Genomic DNA, 15,198 nt, shown 5'->3' with positions numbered 1-15,198 from the left:
GGTGGGCTCTGGAGTTTGGACTGGGTTTCAGTTAAGTCAGTGGCTTCTTGGGTTGCGGCAGTCTGTGATCCCCAGGAAGTTTTTCTTACTGTCACTGCTCCCTGTTTTAATCAGTAGGGTCTCATCTGCCTGCAGAGCCGCAGCCTGCTCTGTGCCTGGGCAGCCCCGAGGTTCCCAGTCCAGGCTGTGGGGAGGAAGCCCCAGGGTGTACACTGGGACAGGCAGACCAACACTAGCATCTCTGAAATACCCCTCTGGAGAGGGGCACTGGGCTCTCGCCACGCAGGGGGCAGCCCATGCAATACCAAAACGGCAGAGTCCAAACCCAGAATCCAACAGAGCAGTTGTTCTTTCCTTCATCTGATTCCTACACAGAATCAAACTATCTTGTTTCCGTACCTGTGTGCTGCCAAAAGTTTCTGAACTTTTGATCTAACTTAGCGAAATTGTTGTGCAATTGTGTGAGTTTTGACTATATGAATAGTCCCATTGAAGTGGCTGCTATTCCTTACATCCTTCAAGTCGCCCATGCGTTAAAGTACCTTGCTGAATCAAGGACATTTATATTAGCCTTCACTACCTTCCAAAAGTAACAATTGCTTGTTTTCCTTTTCTCAGATTCTCCAAAGACTTTCTTGATCTATTTTCACAGCTGTAAACTAAGGGGATCTCTGCTCTTTGCTTAGTTTAGTCACCAGGACTTGGCGGGTTTGCTTAAAACCAGCAAGCCCAGCACTGCCTTTTGTTCTCCGCAGTGTTCAGCCATGGTTGTGCAAGGGACACACTCGTACCGCTTCCTGGGCAGACCTGCCAGCGTGTTCAGACAATACAAACAGAGAGTCAGTGTTTCTCTTTCCAGTTTTCCATTTCGGTCCCTGGTGTATATGCCATATTCTGAAATTATTGCAATGCTCAGCATGTATATGTGCTTACTGAGTGCCTGGTTAGCCTGCTCCTGCCCTGGGACACCTCAGTCCCGGGCCAGGGGCTCCTCGTGAGTAAACATTGGTAGCAGGCCTTGCTTTGCTTTGGCAATATCTTCCAAGTTCCCTTCTTGCTATAGGACTCACTTTTCTCTTCCTGAGGCCTCTAACTCTAATCTTGACCCTAACCCCGGGCTGAGCCCCAGTCCAGGGGCTCAGCCACATCCCCAGGCTGAGCAGTGCTGAGGGTTGAGTCACCGGCAGCCCTGGAGCTGCTTTTAGAGCCTCCAGAGCCCCCCCGCCTGCCCGGCCGAGTGCCCGTCCTCTGAGCCCGACCCTGTGGGAGGCTTGGCTGGGTTTTGCTGTGCGGCATCTCAGCAGGCAGACGTGGAGCACTGCTCCTGCTACCGCTATCCACCCTTGCTGCATGAGGGAAGCAGCAGGACCTTATTGAGGTGACCTCAGTAAAGTTCTGGTGGAGATGGACCCTCCGTCCCAGCTAGCAGACCTGCCCTTGCTTAACACCAAATCTACATCAATGAAGTAAAAAATGCTTTGTTTCCCCATCAGTCGTCTTCACTTGTGATCTTCTCATGGAAGTCTTCCTACACGCACAAGCTTTCTCCACACTTTGAGTTCACTGGAGGATTAGTTTCCCATTTCTCTCTGCATTCTGCACACCTGAAAACTGCACATTTTCTCTCAGCCTCTCTATTCTTACATCATCCTCGCTCCCTGCTAACAGCACAGGTAACCAGCTGACTAATCCTTCTCCCTGGTGCCTTACCGTCCGAGTGAGTTTAATAACAAAAGGAAATAAAAGTGGGAGCTGTGTGGATGCATCCATCAGCTCCAGTCTCATGCACCAACTGTGGAAAGGCTTTTTCCTCAATCTGTATTCATGCTGTGTTGCACACTGGGGAAACTGATAGGAATGTAATATGTATATTAGTGTGTTTTAATCAGTAGCACGAACTACTCTCCCTATCCCCGTGACTTTTTTATTTCCTTCTTGGGAAGGAAATACTAGAAATATGTTGCACTTGTTACTTTCTGTTATACCGTGATGGTTAGTGAAAGATTTGGTGCCAGATTTATGCTCAGTGAATTATCCCTGAAATTTGTGGAGCTATAGCAGAATTTAATTTGGCAGTGTGGAGTTGATGTTGCTCCCAGTGATGTCTTCAGCTGAAAATCTCAGCTTTCCATTGCCTTACTTAGAGAAAAAATAGGCCCATGTCTGTAGTATTTCTCAGAAGGAGTGCCAGAGGCACTGCGATGGTGTAGAGACTGTGCTGCAGCCGTACATGAAGAAGTGTGGTAGCAATCTGTGCCAGAGGCATTTAGGAAATACACCCCTGAAGGCAAAGTTTTCTGAAAGGTGAGGAGGATTTTAGCAACTGCATTAGCATCTATGGCGTGTTCAATATCTTTGAATTTCTTTTTAATGTCATGTGGTGGAATAATTTGGAGGTGATGTGCAGCATCCTCATGATACTGGGGCCAGAAGAAGCAGTTTGAATGAAAGCTTAATAGAAATTCAGTGTGCTCCCATGCTGAGCACAGAATTGGTTGACCGCATAAATCTAAATGTCAAATAACTGGAAAGTTTTACCAAATGGAAATGTGATGTTTTATTTCCATGTTGTCAACACATGAAAAGAAGCATACTTAATTGGCAAAGAGTAAAACTCTGTATAAGTTCTTTTTAAAAAAAATATTAAAAGTAGGACCAAGATGCCACCAATGTTTTCAAGAAGTGGGAAAATGTCAATTGCTAATTATTTTGAGAACTAAACATCATGCGGGCATTTATAAGCATTATCTAAAAAGTGAGAAGTATCGAAAAGTTAGTATGGCAACCCCAAGTCCAATTACACTTGGTAGAGCACTGCTGAATAGCAAAATACAGGTTGGTGAGCAATCTAGAAATGATGATGTTTTATTGAGTGGTGTGGATTGTTACTTTGGTTGATTTGATTTTTATCCTGTAAGGAAATTAAAGCTCAAGCACTTCCAAACTTGGTTATATTTCTAAAGATCATCTTTGCATGCCAGCTTTTGCCTAGAAACTCACCCGAAGATGTCAGCCATTGAAACCATTTCATGTGGAAGCATTGCTAAGTAAATTCACTAAATGCCTATTCATCCCAGTAAGATGGAGAATCACTGGAGCAGCAAATGTGAAAATCTGCACAGCTTACTCTACAGAAAGCAGTTTTCTGAGGTTGCCAAATTGAGATGCAGAGTCTGACCCTGGGAGGTATTACAGCTCACATGAGTGAGCATAGAAGGAGGGTCTCAGGCTCCTACAGCCTGGTTGTTCAGGCTGGTTGATAGGCAGATATTTCATTTGGTCCAGGTAAAATCAATGAGATTATGAAGATAGTTTACTAGGCTGATAACATTTCCAAGTTGTTGCAGCCTGACCCCAGAAGTTAAACGCATTTTGTACAGGACTTTCAACTTGGTTTTCTGTGGCTTATAATAATGAAATGTTTTCAAGATACAGTACTATTGACAGCTGTTTTATCTTTAGGTTTTCTGCCATCAAGTCCATTACAGACCATTGCTTAAAGGGTGTTGTATCTATAACGTTGTGGGTTTGAATGCAACTCGGGAGATGAATATCTTTTTAATATGATTTATTCAGTTTTCCTAAATATGCTGACCTAGATAAATAGAGAACGTTTTTGCTCCATTGTTAAAGAAATAACAGACCACAAAAGCTGTCAAGCGTAAATACATTCTTGGACCTGTCAGCTGAAATTTTGAAAATACTGGTGTCAGATTGCCAGTCATACTAATTGGAATTAACCTTCTAAAATCCTTTGTTCCTATTAATTATATTGGCATTTTGACATCCAAATTCTCTTGCTTTATGCATTCCAGCCATGGCCTGTTCTCTATTACAAGGATGAAAACAAATAAAATGCCAATAGATACTTAACCAAATTCCCTAGGAAAGGTCTGGCAAAGCATGTAAAATTGGACTATCAATGCAGTCATCTCACAGCTGGATTTTCAGACTTAAAAAGTGCTGAGCAGTATTACTTAATATATACTCTGTTACAATGCTTAAAACATCTGCCACGAGTTGATAGGAAATTCGTTAAGATGTAATAAAGCTGTGCTTCTTTCCAAGTACGCTTTCCTGATTAGGGGGAGGCAGTGAAGTTTAGCAGCAGGATGGACATTTTTTCAGCAACTGCCTCCTTCAAAGAGACTGTGGATGGTCCCCAAATGAGAACAATAAGTATATAAATTACTCTAGACATAGTAGTTTTTGCAGTGTAATTTGTAAATCTTTTGTTCTTTCTCTTGCAGGACAAATGACCAGCTGGTAGCATTCCTGTCCAGATATCGTGATATGAACTTCTTGAAATCTCACGGGAGGGACAACGCAAGGTAAGCTGGCCCTTTCCTCAGCTTATTTTAACCGTGGCACTGAGAGTTTTTGCATAGTGATGGTTTTCCAGCCTTATCTGAGTAAAGAAATCCCTAGTCCAGGTGAGAGAAGTGAATGAGGACGAAACCCTCTCCTGAGGACAGTTTTTTATTGGTCCAGAATGGCTCCTCCCCAGAGTCAGTTTGCAAAGATGCTTTTGTGGGGAAGGAGACGTTAAGCAGCCTGATGCTTGTTCCCTCCTTGGGGCTTGGCACAGATCGATGTTTCGGGAGCAAGCGGTGATTGCCCCACGTAACAGCCCTTCCCTGCCCCAGTCGGTACCAGCCCCACTGGTGACCAAGACCTACGCTAGCTGGGGTCTGCAGCAAAGCCTTATGTAAGCAGAGCATCTCTGCCGGGTGTGGAGCCTGTACCAGCCTGCACACGCTAGTGAGGGCGAGGATGGTGGCTGGAGGGTTATCATGATCTGCTCCAGTTTTGAAGTCCTTGGATCACTGTCCCTCTTCATCCACCTTGCGCAGGTCTTGGCGAGAAAAGAACGTGCCGTTTCCCACAACGCATCAGTAATACTTACAGCTTTGTGGTTTGGGGGAGCAGCAGTGACCAAACACCACGTTTCCAAAGATTTAAACAACCTCTGCAGGTGGAAGATCTTTCCCGTCTGATTGCAGTAGTCCTCTTTTCCTCGTTATTGCTAGTTTTGTACTGTAACAGCAGTCTTGCAACAGTTCCAGCAACTCCATGTGCTGAGTCCCAGTGGCTTTGCACCTAAAAATATTGTTTTATTCTGCTTGGGTCACCAGATCATCTCTTTATTCTGTAAAATGTCAAGCGTACTGTAAGGCTGGGTTTAGATAGTGTACATAGAGAATGTGACACACCGAGTCACATGTTCAGCGCAGTGGGTGGGTAGAATAATTCACAGGTCTCTCACTTCTTGGCTGCTCCTGCTTGTGTCACTAGATTTATCAATTCTGTCGTGTTCCAGTTTAATGAAGTCCTCATGAGCATTCATCTTGTGCATGCAGAAATTCTATAGCAGGTAGTAAAAAATAATACTGTGAGGAATAATATTGAAATCCGAGTCAACAGTTTTCACAGGAGAGTCTCTCTGGTTTGGGAAATGCAGAGTGTCAGAGTGATTGGCAGGCTCAGGTCTAGCTGGCAATAGTGATCGACAGCAGCCTTGAAGTAGAAAAGGGACGAGAAATGGCCAGGGAAAAGCAGTTGGTCTCTGATGCCTTTTTGCTCCTCTGGTGTGCCTGATTCTTCTCAAATTCCCTGAGCTGGCTAAGGAAAATAGCTAATGAATCATGACATGCCTGCATCAAGCTGGTTCGAACATGCCAACCTCAGCTGGGTTAGAAGAATTTAGATCAATTAAACATACTAATCTGGTATTAATTTAATAATAAAATGAGCTAATGTGCCACTTGTACTCCTCTCACAGGAATAACAACCCATTTATTAGTTCAGTGGTTCCCTTTGACTATATAAACAACTAAATACCTTTTAGCCTGTTACAACATGTTGCCGTGCTTTATTTTTTCTCCTGGATTTCTACCATAAATCCTCTGTGCATCAGGGAGCATAATGTGGGACACGAGTGCAGATTAGCCGTCCCTGTCTGCCGTGGTTGTGTAGTCCCTGAGTCCCATAAGTGCTCCCACTGCTGACCACTGGATGAATGGATCCTTTCACATCACCCCTGGGCAGCTCCCCAAAATTCCTATCAGGGAGATAGAGTGGCTCCCCTCCTCCTGCATAGCCCAGATAACTGTAGAAACAGGACTCAAGCCAGCAGCTGTGGAAGCCTCTGAGTAATATTGGCACTTGGTAAAAATTAATTCCATTGGTGTCAAAAGCTGATCAAAAAGCAGTTAGCCGTCTGTTTGTATTGCGGGTGAATTTCCAGCTCTACATCCACCTGTTGAGAGAGAAATTGTATTTGATGTGAAGATCTCTAGTCTGATCTTTCAGTTTTAGTGTTTCAGTAACTCAGTCTCGTCTAAACGCGTAAACGTACCGTCTGCGCTGCCCATTTGACACACAATTTCCAATTGACTTTCATTTTATGCCCACGAGGTGTAAGCTGTGGTCATGCTGGTGAGGTTTATCCCTGTAGTTAGAATGGGGAAATTCTCTGGGCTGAAATACCTTGTATAAGCACGGGCAGGTGAGACGAGGCCGAAGGCCCATCTAGGCTGTCGTCCCGTGTCCTGCTGCCTACAGCCGATGTCCCCAGAGAAGCAGAAGAGGAGGTGGGTAGTGGTGTTTCCTTGCAATATTCTCCCAGCCTCCTGTGACCTTTGCTTGGGGAATTTCCACAGTCAAACTTCGTGACTTGCTCATTTAAGAGTAAGGGATGATTATTTTTTTCTATTGATTTTTCCAGTTACTTTTTAAATTTTGCCGTTTGCTTTGCCTTGTCACAACCCTGTGGAAAAGAAATACCCCATGGGGGGAATGGTATGGCCAAGAGCTTAGCAAGGTCTAGAAGAGAAGCAACAGCCTCAAGGTTTGGCAACAAAAATTTGAAAAAAAAAAAAAAACGATGACAGCTTTTGGAAAGGATTTGGGACACAGGCCTGTCTCCAAGTTATTGGGCAATAGGAAAAAAACTCCCTTGGGACATCCTATCTCAAAACAAACTGGAACAGGATTTTTTATTTAAAATGGCTAGTTGAAGCCATGATAAGGGAGAGGATACTGGACTGACTAGACTGACTGCCACCCCATGAACAATAATAATTTTGCTGTTCCAAGGTGTTTTTCTCAAAACATGTGAACTAATAATAGAGGTGGTCAGCGTTTAAATACCACTGAAAGCAATGTATAACCCTTGCTTCTAATTTTTATTTTAATTTGTGGATGAATAATGGCTCCTAAACAATAAGCTTTTCAACTGTTTTAGTCTGTTTTGTAAACAGCTGGAAACTCTGAATTTTAAGTCATTGTAGTCTTTGGATCATACAACGGAGAGAGAAAGATTAGATGTGCCATCTTAAAACTGAAATCCTTATACAGCTCAATTACAATGTACTTTGTATTCAAGGCATGTTCAAAATCAGTACATGTTTTACTGCCAAATAAGGAGAGAAACCAGGCTTCCTTTTATAGAGTGAAGTTTTCTTTTAGTTATGCCAAAGTCATTAAAAAGTGCATCGCTCTGATTTTTCCTTTAGTGGCTTCAGAAAAGGGAATGGACGTGAAAATGGCTCCTTTACTCAGCTGGAGAAGCATTATTTCCTTAGAGAGCCGGATGTATAAAATGAAATTGCGTACAGTGGCTGGAGTCGTTACATAGTACTTAGTGGGCAACACTTAAATTTTCTCTTCTTTTCAGTGTCTTAGACTATTAAAAGCAAAAGAATAACCTGGTAGTTGTATAAGCTATTACAGTTTAGAACACCTGGAAGATTTGGTTTTTTGGCAGGAGCAGCACCTGGCTGATGTATTATAAAATATAAAGACAGTCAAATGTGACATCTTCAATGACAGGCAGGAAAAAGGGGTTTTTTAATAGAACCCTTGCCACAGTAGTCATTTGGGAAACAGTGTAAACATGCTGTGAAGGCTGGATGCTGTTACATCTTAGAGGAATCTGGAACTCACAGGCAGAATACAAACAGCTAAAGAAAAGGCCATTAAAAGTTTGTTATGTATCCGAGCTCTTTTCTTGTGCTGTTTTTTTCTCCTCATTAATGCTGTTCTTCACAGTTGTGTTGTCCCTTTTCTGGCTTCTGGGTTCCAGATACTTTTAGAGGTGTTGCTGAACTGTATGGCTTTTAGTAAGGAGCATTGCAAGCCCATCCCAGTTCTCAGAGGCTGGAGAGACCTTAACTCCCAAAGGGCTAGAGCACATTCCCAAAATCTCCACCTCTTTCAGCCCAGTTCTGCTGATGTGTATCTGTTTTGTCACCTTTTCAGACATGCCTTTTTTCCACTGTGACACATGCTGTTCATTGGTGTTCTGTACACTGGGTTGATGGTGGTTTGGCGGTCAGTTAGAAAATGGATCACACAGTAAATGCTATTATATATTGCATTGATGAATTGCCCAGTAAGTACCCAAATACTAGGAAGAAGACCTGGTATATTATCCCAGCTGTTGGAATAGTTTAACCACTTAGCTCCCAGCAGCACTTACCTTGCTGCTCATGTGAAATATTTGGTGGTTCATTTGGCTCAAATTTCCCTCAGCCATACTTTTTCTTGTTAATTTTTTTTTTAAACACTTAAGTATTCTGAAGCACATGGACTAAGAAGATCTATTTTTTGCTTATAAGTAGTCAGCCCAACAGTTGCGTGTGAACTGTAGCGACTGAAATAGCAACATGCATCTTCTGTACAAAGAGTCTGCACTTAAAAATTTTAGACATTACAGCTAACTTTCAGATGTTCCTTATTGCTTTATGCTAAGTGTTAGCGGAGCCATAAAGCCTTTACTGCTTCAGCTTGACAATTTGCCTCCTTGTAGGGCTTTTATTTCTGCTCCGTTTTAGAAAACAATGCTAAGTTGTCAATGCAGAGACAAACAAAAATAGGCTGAAGATGCTAGGAAGATGCAGTAAAAACATCCATATGTCTTGATGTGGGACAAAGCAGGATGGTTTTTGGTCTAGGTAGAGTATACAAGCAAGATCATCCACCAGTTCAGGAAGGTGCAATAAGTGAGAAGGTTTGAAGTAGCCATAATCTATGGGGCAGAGCGGGAATTAGGAATGAGGTGGAAATTGAGGTACTGGTAAAGTAATCAGAAATCTTATTGCCATCTAAGAACATTGAGCTGCACACTTCATTTTCAGTGTTATAAATAGTAACATGTGTGTCCTTTCATCCAAGGTCCTGAGACATTTTATAAAATAATTATGGCAGGGAACACCCTTTTAAGTTGGACAGATACTGTTGGCCCTGTTTTACCTACAGGTCAATAGCCTGATTGGTAGCTTGAAAATCTGTGTAGAAATGACTCACACTTGCCCTCAATCATTTGGAAAGTTTGAATCACCATTTCCTTTTCTTTCTTCCGTTGTCTAGTGTGCAGATCCCGAGATGGTAAGCACAGTAGAAACACCGGGTGAGATGCTATTGTGGTGGACACCGGGGGTCCTCTGCCCTGCGTGTCCCTTTGCGTTGCGTGTGGGCACTGCAGCAGCTGTGATCTGCTGGCCGTGGTGGAAGCGGTAGCGCGTGCTGTAGCTGCTCCAGCAGCAACATCGCGTAGATGAGATGGCTTCAAGCTCAGCCGCTCAGGCCCAGCAGTGTTCCCAGGTCGGGGGCTGCTCAGTCATGTGGGTGTTGGGAAGAAGCGGAGGTGAGGGACGAGAAATCTTCTGGAGAAGACATTTATTGGAGCCAAACAGATGGCAAAATGTCAGATTTCATATCATTGAGTCTGTCTGTGGTGAATTCATGCTACATCTATGCACACTATCATTTGCAGTTTTCTCCGTTTTGCTTATTTTATATAAAAAGAAACAAAATCCCTTGAGTTATGGCCTCCCTGATCGTGAGAGGAAGCCATTACATTTTTGTCCTTGTAAAAGCTATTCCAGTGTTTCTTAAAAGATACTGTAAGTGAAGAGTGGTGGAAAGAAACCCACAGGAAAGTCTTTGAAAGTCCCTCTCGAGCCTTGTACTCACGAGGGACTGTATAGAACTGTTGTCAAAACAAGGCAATTCCTAGTAGAGTCATTACTGCAAAAAATAGACTCGCAAGTTTCCTACAACTAAAAACAATTTCAGAGGTTTTTTATTTTTGGGACACTTGAAGAGTTTGCTCCCTGACCTGCAACATTAAAATATCGAGAAGCATTAAGGCTTTTTAAGACGTCCTCTGAAAGAGAGATTTCCAGAAGATGGAAAGTAAGTTTTTTTAAAACCAGTGGAAGTTAATGCTTAGGAAAAGGTGGATGAGGAGAAAGAATCATGAGGAATTGCTTCTAAATATAATGCAAAGATGTGATATGACTAAAGCATTAAATGGATATACTAAGAAAATTACATATGAAAGAAGCAGAAAGAAATTACGTAGAGTATGAGGCACCTATTGTAAAGCTTGAAAAATCTAATTATGTCCATATAGAGACAGAATAATATCCAGATAAAATGTGTGTATTCATCAGCATCAGTTCAACGGCATCTTGTGTGGAATACCCTAAATGCCATGGATGTTTGGTTTCCATAAAATGCCATTGATTGAGAAGGGCCACGTTTAACATAGTATTTCAAGGTAGACTTGTAACTTGAAAGAGCCAGTCAAAATACCATACCATTTTTGCTACACTGTAAATGGTCTAAACCTTATATTGTCCAACGTTTGTGGCAGCAGACCAGTTGCCTGCCCCGGATATACTTGCACACTGAGCATAAAACTGTTTAAACGTACTTAGGAGACAACTGGTAACGTGGACCCTCAGAAAATCTTTCCAGTAGAGCTGCTTGGTTTCATGATGACTTGCAGGCCAGCTCCTAGACACCCACAGAAACTGCAGGAACAAATGTCACCAACGGCATCTCTCAGTGCTGGCTTATTTTTCACGGCCGTGTCACCTGCGTTTTCTGCTCTGGATTCAATCCCTGTCCTCACCGAGGGGCAGCTGGTGACCCCGCGGTGCGGGGCTGGCAGCCCCTCCATTCACACGCCCGTCACGCTCTGCTGCTCCACAGGGTCTGGTGCCCTCCTCGGTTGTAGGGCATGTAGAGATATGAATGACAAACACTAATCATATTTTAAAAGTAAGATTTCCCTATGTTCCTTGTTAACTTCCGAGCATTTAGCCAGTGAAAGCTTTTCAGTTTGTGTGCTTACTTACAGGTTTGGCTTTTGCATGTGAAATAAGCCCAATCTCGCTATAGCAAATCCAGTCAAGAGAGAAATTCTTTATGATATTGTTGATGTTCATTTGTGCTTTGGCATTAAAGCTTAGGGGATTGTTAGGATAGTATTGTGTTTATAATATTTTCTTCAGAGTGAGGGAATTAAAGAAAGATAAGAATTCTGCTTTTTACCTCGTAATGTGCATTCAGGATGCTACAGTTTAAACACATTGGAAAGCTGGTTACAATTTTTCTTTCTCCCTCTCTTTTCTTCCATTGTTTTTATCTATACTGAGAGTTTTTTCAGAGCCTTTTGAAACAGCAGGAATTGTGCATTCTGCACTTTCTGCATGCTGCCTGTCATACTGGGAGGAAATCTTCCTCACCTTGACAGACTAAGTAGGTGCTATTCCTTTCTGACATTGTTCCCCCTGTCAAGCTTCAGCTCCATTTCGGGAGTGGGGGGTCAGCCCTGGAGGCTTTTGACACAACAAAAAGAGGTCTTGGGAAACATACTGCAAGATCCTATCTGCAGTATGGGAAACATTCTGCAAGATCAGATGTTTATCTGATACAGACGTTGTGCTTAAATAGCCAGTTGTTACTTATTTCAGATTTTTTAAATACTGTGTAACCCTTGATAGAATAGAGCTACTCATGGAAATGGGGTGAAGTCAAGGTTGTGTCGCAGTCAACTGGAAATTCATCGCATACTCAGTGGAGGCCAGGATTTCTGGCCTGCAGCGGGCAGGGAATGAAACTGCTCTGTGCAGGTTTGGGTTTTATGAACTTGCTTATTACAAAGAATTATTCAGTGACTGGTTTATGGAGATATATTGTAGCCTAGAGATTGCTCACAAATTACTTGTTGCAATTGTTACACTCAAGATTGTCAAATTACTGTTCTGCGCTTTCTACTTGGTCACCTAAATTGCAAGTTATTGTTTTATGCTTCCCGACTGATTGACTCTGGTAAGTGTTTCCAAGGTGGCTGTGCAAACACTGCTGGCAAGAGCCTGTCATATTTCTCATCCGTAAAAATATTTACTTGACTTTTCCCACCAAAATTGGCTGACTTCTTCAAATTTTTGTTTAAAGGTAGTTAAAAGACGAGCAGATAGAGTCAAAGCAATGTGCAGAGTTTGTCCGCATACATTAAGGAGAGCATGGACGTGGTGCTAGTGGAGCTCCAACTCCCAAGCTCTGCAGACCCTTGCTTTGACATTGACTTTCAACTTGTGATGAGTTGTTTCACTGACGCATTGTTAACTTTTATTCATAGTTCTTATCTTTGTATACTGAGTAATAATGATGAGGTCCTGGTGGGTGCACCTGGTTAACAGTGAGATGTCAATAGGAGGTTTTGTGGGCAAGAGGCCAGAAACAGGAAACATTCAGGAAGAAACCTTTTCACCTTAAAAAATACATTCTTTCCAGACGAAAACCTTTTAGTGACAAATTAGAAGTAATGTTTAGCAATCTGATAGCCTCTGATGCTTAAGAAAGTTTTATTCATTCATAGACTTCGGAAAACAGCGAACTCTCTGTCTTATATACTGCGTAAGTGTGAGCATTCAAGAGAGGGGGCCTCTCAGAGTTGCTGTGGTATGCAGTGTCACTTGGAGAAAACTCTCCAAAAGGGTGATATTTGATTGTGATATTTTTGCTGATATTAAGTAACTGTGCAACAATATTTATTAGTAGTTAAAACATATCGTAAGAAGAGCTGAGCTATGTGTTTATATTCATGTTGTAGGAGCGTGTGCTAAACATCTTACAAATGCTTTATGTGTTATACAATCCTGGAGTCTCATCTCAAATGCCATTATAAATATTTAAATACACTACAAAGTAAGAGGAGTTCTCTGAGCTGGATTGCAATCGTGAGCTGTCTGGACAGTTAACTATCTGTACTCAGTGTTACAGACCATGTGCTGCAGGCAGTAGGTTTTTTAACAAAGTAAAAAAATAACCACCCAGAGGCATGTAAACCCTGAGGCTGCATCCATGCACAGTCAGGGCGCAAACGGCACCTTTCCCATGTGTAGCTGTCTGACTGCTGAGCTCAGCTGGTGAGATGCGTTCATATTATGCTATGCTTGCTGCTTACTTGCAAGTGTAATCCAGGTTCCTCAAAATTGGAGGCTCTTTAGGAAGAGTTAAAATTGATTAAGGGTAAGTATAAAATGTCTTAGATGGGGTGTTCTATGAAATAAGGTAAAATGGCATGCTTTCTCTTAACCCTAGTCTTATTTTAATTTTAGTTTCTACTGGTTGACTCTCTTTTCTTGTCATCGTTATTTTCCTCCTGTTGTTTGTCTTAGATCAGGAGAAAGGTCACGTGTCTTTATCTGATGGCAGTCTCCATTGTATTTGGCTAACCATACCGTGGTGCAATTGTGTGTCGTTATCCTGGCAAGTACATTTGCAGTTGTCAGAGGTGTGCCAGTCTTACCTGAAATTCAGGGTGCCAGGAAGAACCTAAATTTTTCCACATTGACTAAGATTAATGAAATGCTATTATTAATCCATTTTTTCTACTTTAATTTGGCGTCATCTGCTAGATGTCTTGTGAAACCCAAGAGAGAAAGACTTGAGGGAAAAATCACCATTTTTTGTATTTCATTGCTCTCTCTGAAGCTTGGCATGCCTTCATAAAATACACTGGTTTGGTATTACATTGAGCATAACCAGAAACTAATGAAATACAGCATAAGTCTAGAAACAAATCAGTAGGGTCATGCTTTTGCCCTCCATCTTCTTATCTTTCTTTTCAGAGGTGGCTGCTGCAAGCATTGTTGGATGGCTAGTCAAGAATCTTTATGAACTGTTTGTAGTGTTTGAGGGGTTTCGATTTCTTGAAAAGGCCTACGTAGCATACAAATAACACCTTTCCCTTTCCCTCAGGCAGTATCCAATATGCTTATAGTAAGTTCTTGCCTCCCTGAGTGCCAAAATCGCTATTGCTGCAGTAGCTAGGAGCATCTGTCATCCTAGAAGAGAATCTAGAGAGAAAAAAAAAGCCTCATCCATCTTTTCCAGTTTGGTTGCAGTTCAGTTCTCTGTGTGCCAGCAGTACAGCCTAGGCTTGCTAGGGCGACCCACTGCCTCCTCAGGCAGGATCGTCTAGCTTCCAGCAGATCTAAAATATACTCGGTCCCCTTGGCTCCCGAGGAACATTTACGGATAGCAAGCAATTTCCCAATGAAGAGCTGTGTCTTCAAAGCCCCTTGTATAAATTAGTGCTTCATAGATAAAAGGAAATTATTTGCTATGCTAATGTGTTATTTGGTTTAGGTGTAATGACTGTGTGTGAAGCAGGTCCAGTAAAGGTGAACCTTCTGAAAAATGCCTGCTTCCTATCTGGTTGTTACTGGTATTTAAAAACTGATGTGATCTTTCTAGGAAGGTTTCAAGAAGCATTAGCAAAAGGGTCCTCTCTTTGCAGGTCTCCAAAGGTGTTGCTGCTCTTCAGTTGGGCAGCACTGCCTTGCTGGAGGATGAATGGTTGGAAAGTACATTTAGTTTTCTTCTAATAACCTTGTTGTATAAGGTTTTAGGACTGAGATCTGTTGTGAAAACACTTGTGCTCCCAAGAATTGTCTTATTTCACTCCATACACTGAGATTTGCTTGTCCAAGCCATTAGCTCAAAAAAGTCACAGAACTGTGTATGTATACCAAAAAGGAGCCTGTCAACCATTTTGGGTAACGTTGAAGCTGTGAGCCTAGATTTGCTGGGACTTTCTCATCTTGAGTGTGGCCATACTCTTCTATTGCCGATTTCAGACAATAAGGCTGAAGTTGTGTAGCTGGGCTTTCTGGTATTAGTTAACTGTAAGCCCTATCATGTAATAAAGGCTGAGGGAGTTTGTAAGTAGAGGAGTTTTTGAAATGGTCAGGTGGGGGGGTTTTATTTGCAGGTTTCTATTGCAGTCAAGGAAACTTCTATTTGAAAATGAGAATAAAGGGTGATAAATTGGTAGAGATAGCAGTTGAAAGAAATTATTTAATGGAAAAGAACTTTACGTTCCTATTTAAATAT

At 42.1% G+C, this 15,198-nt stretch overlaps 1 protein-coding gene across 2 annotated transcripts in view; it reads left to right on the top strand.

Moving 5' to 3' along the window:
* The window catches only part of XYLT1 (xylosyltransferase 1), a 207,882-nt gene that overhangs the window by 166,328 nt on the left and 26,356 nt on the right, over positions 1 to 15,198 (top strand). For both annotated transcript variants that reach the window (XM_030002025.2, XM_030002024.2), the window contains one exon: positions 4,251 to 4,331. In XM_030002025.2, coding sequence (XP_029857885.1) covers positions 4,251 to 4,331 — 81 coding nt within the window. The remainder of the gene's footprint in view (positions 1 to 4,250; positions 4,332 to 15,198) is intronic.

Source organism: Aquila chrysaetos, chromosome 25 (assembly GCF_900496995.4).
Source record: "Aquila chrysaetos chrysaetos chromosome 25, bAquChr1.4, whole genome shotgun sequence".
Lineage (NCBI taxonomy): Eukaryota > Metazoa > Chordata > Aves > Accipitriformes > Accipitridae > Aquila > Aquila chrysaetos.
Note: the sequence above shows the minus strand (reverse complement) of the source record. Positions and strands in the feature narration are given on the sequence as shown.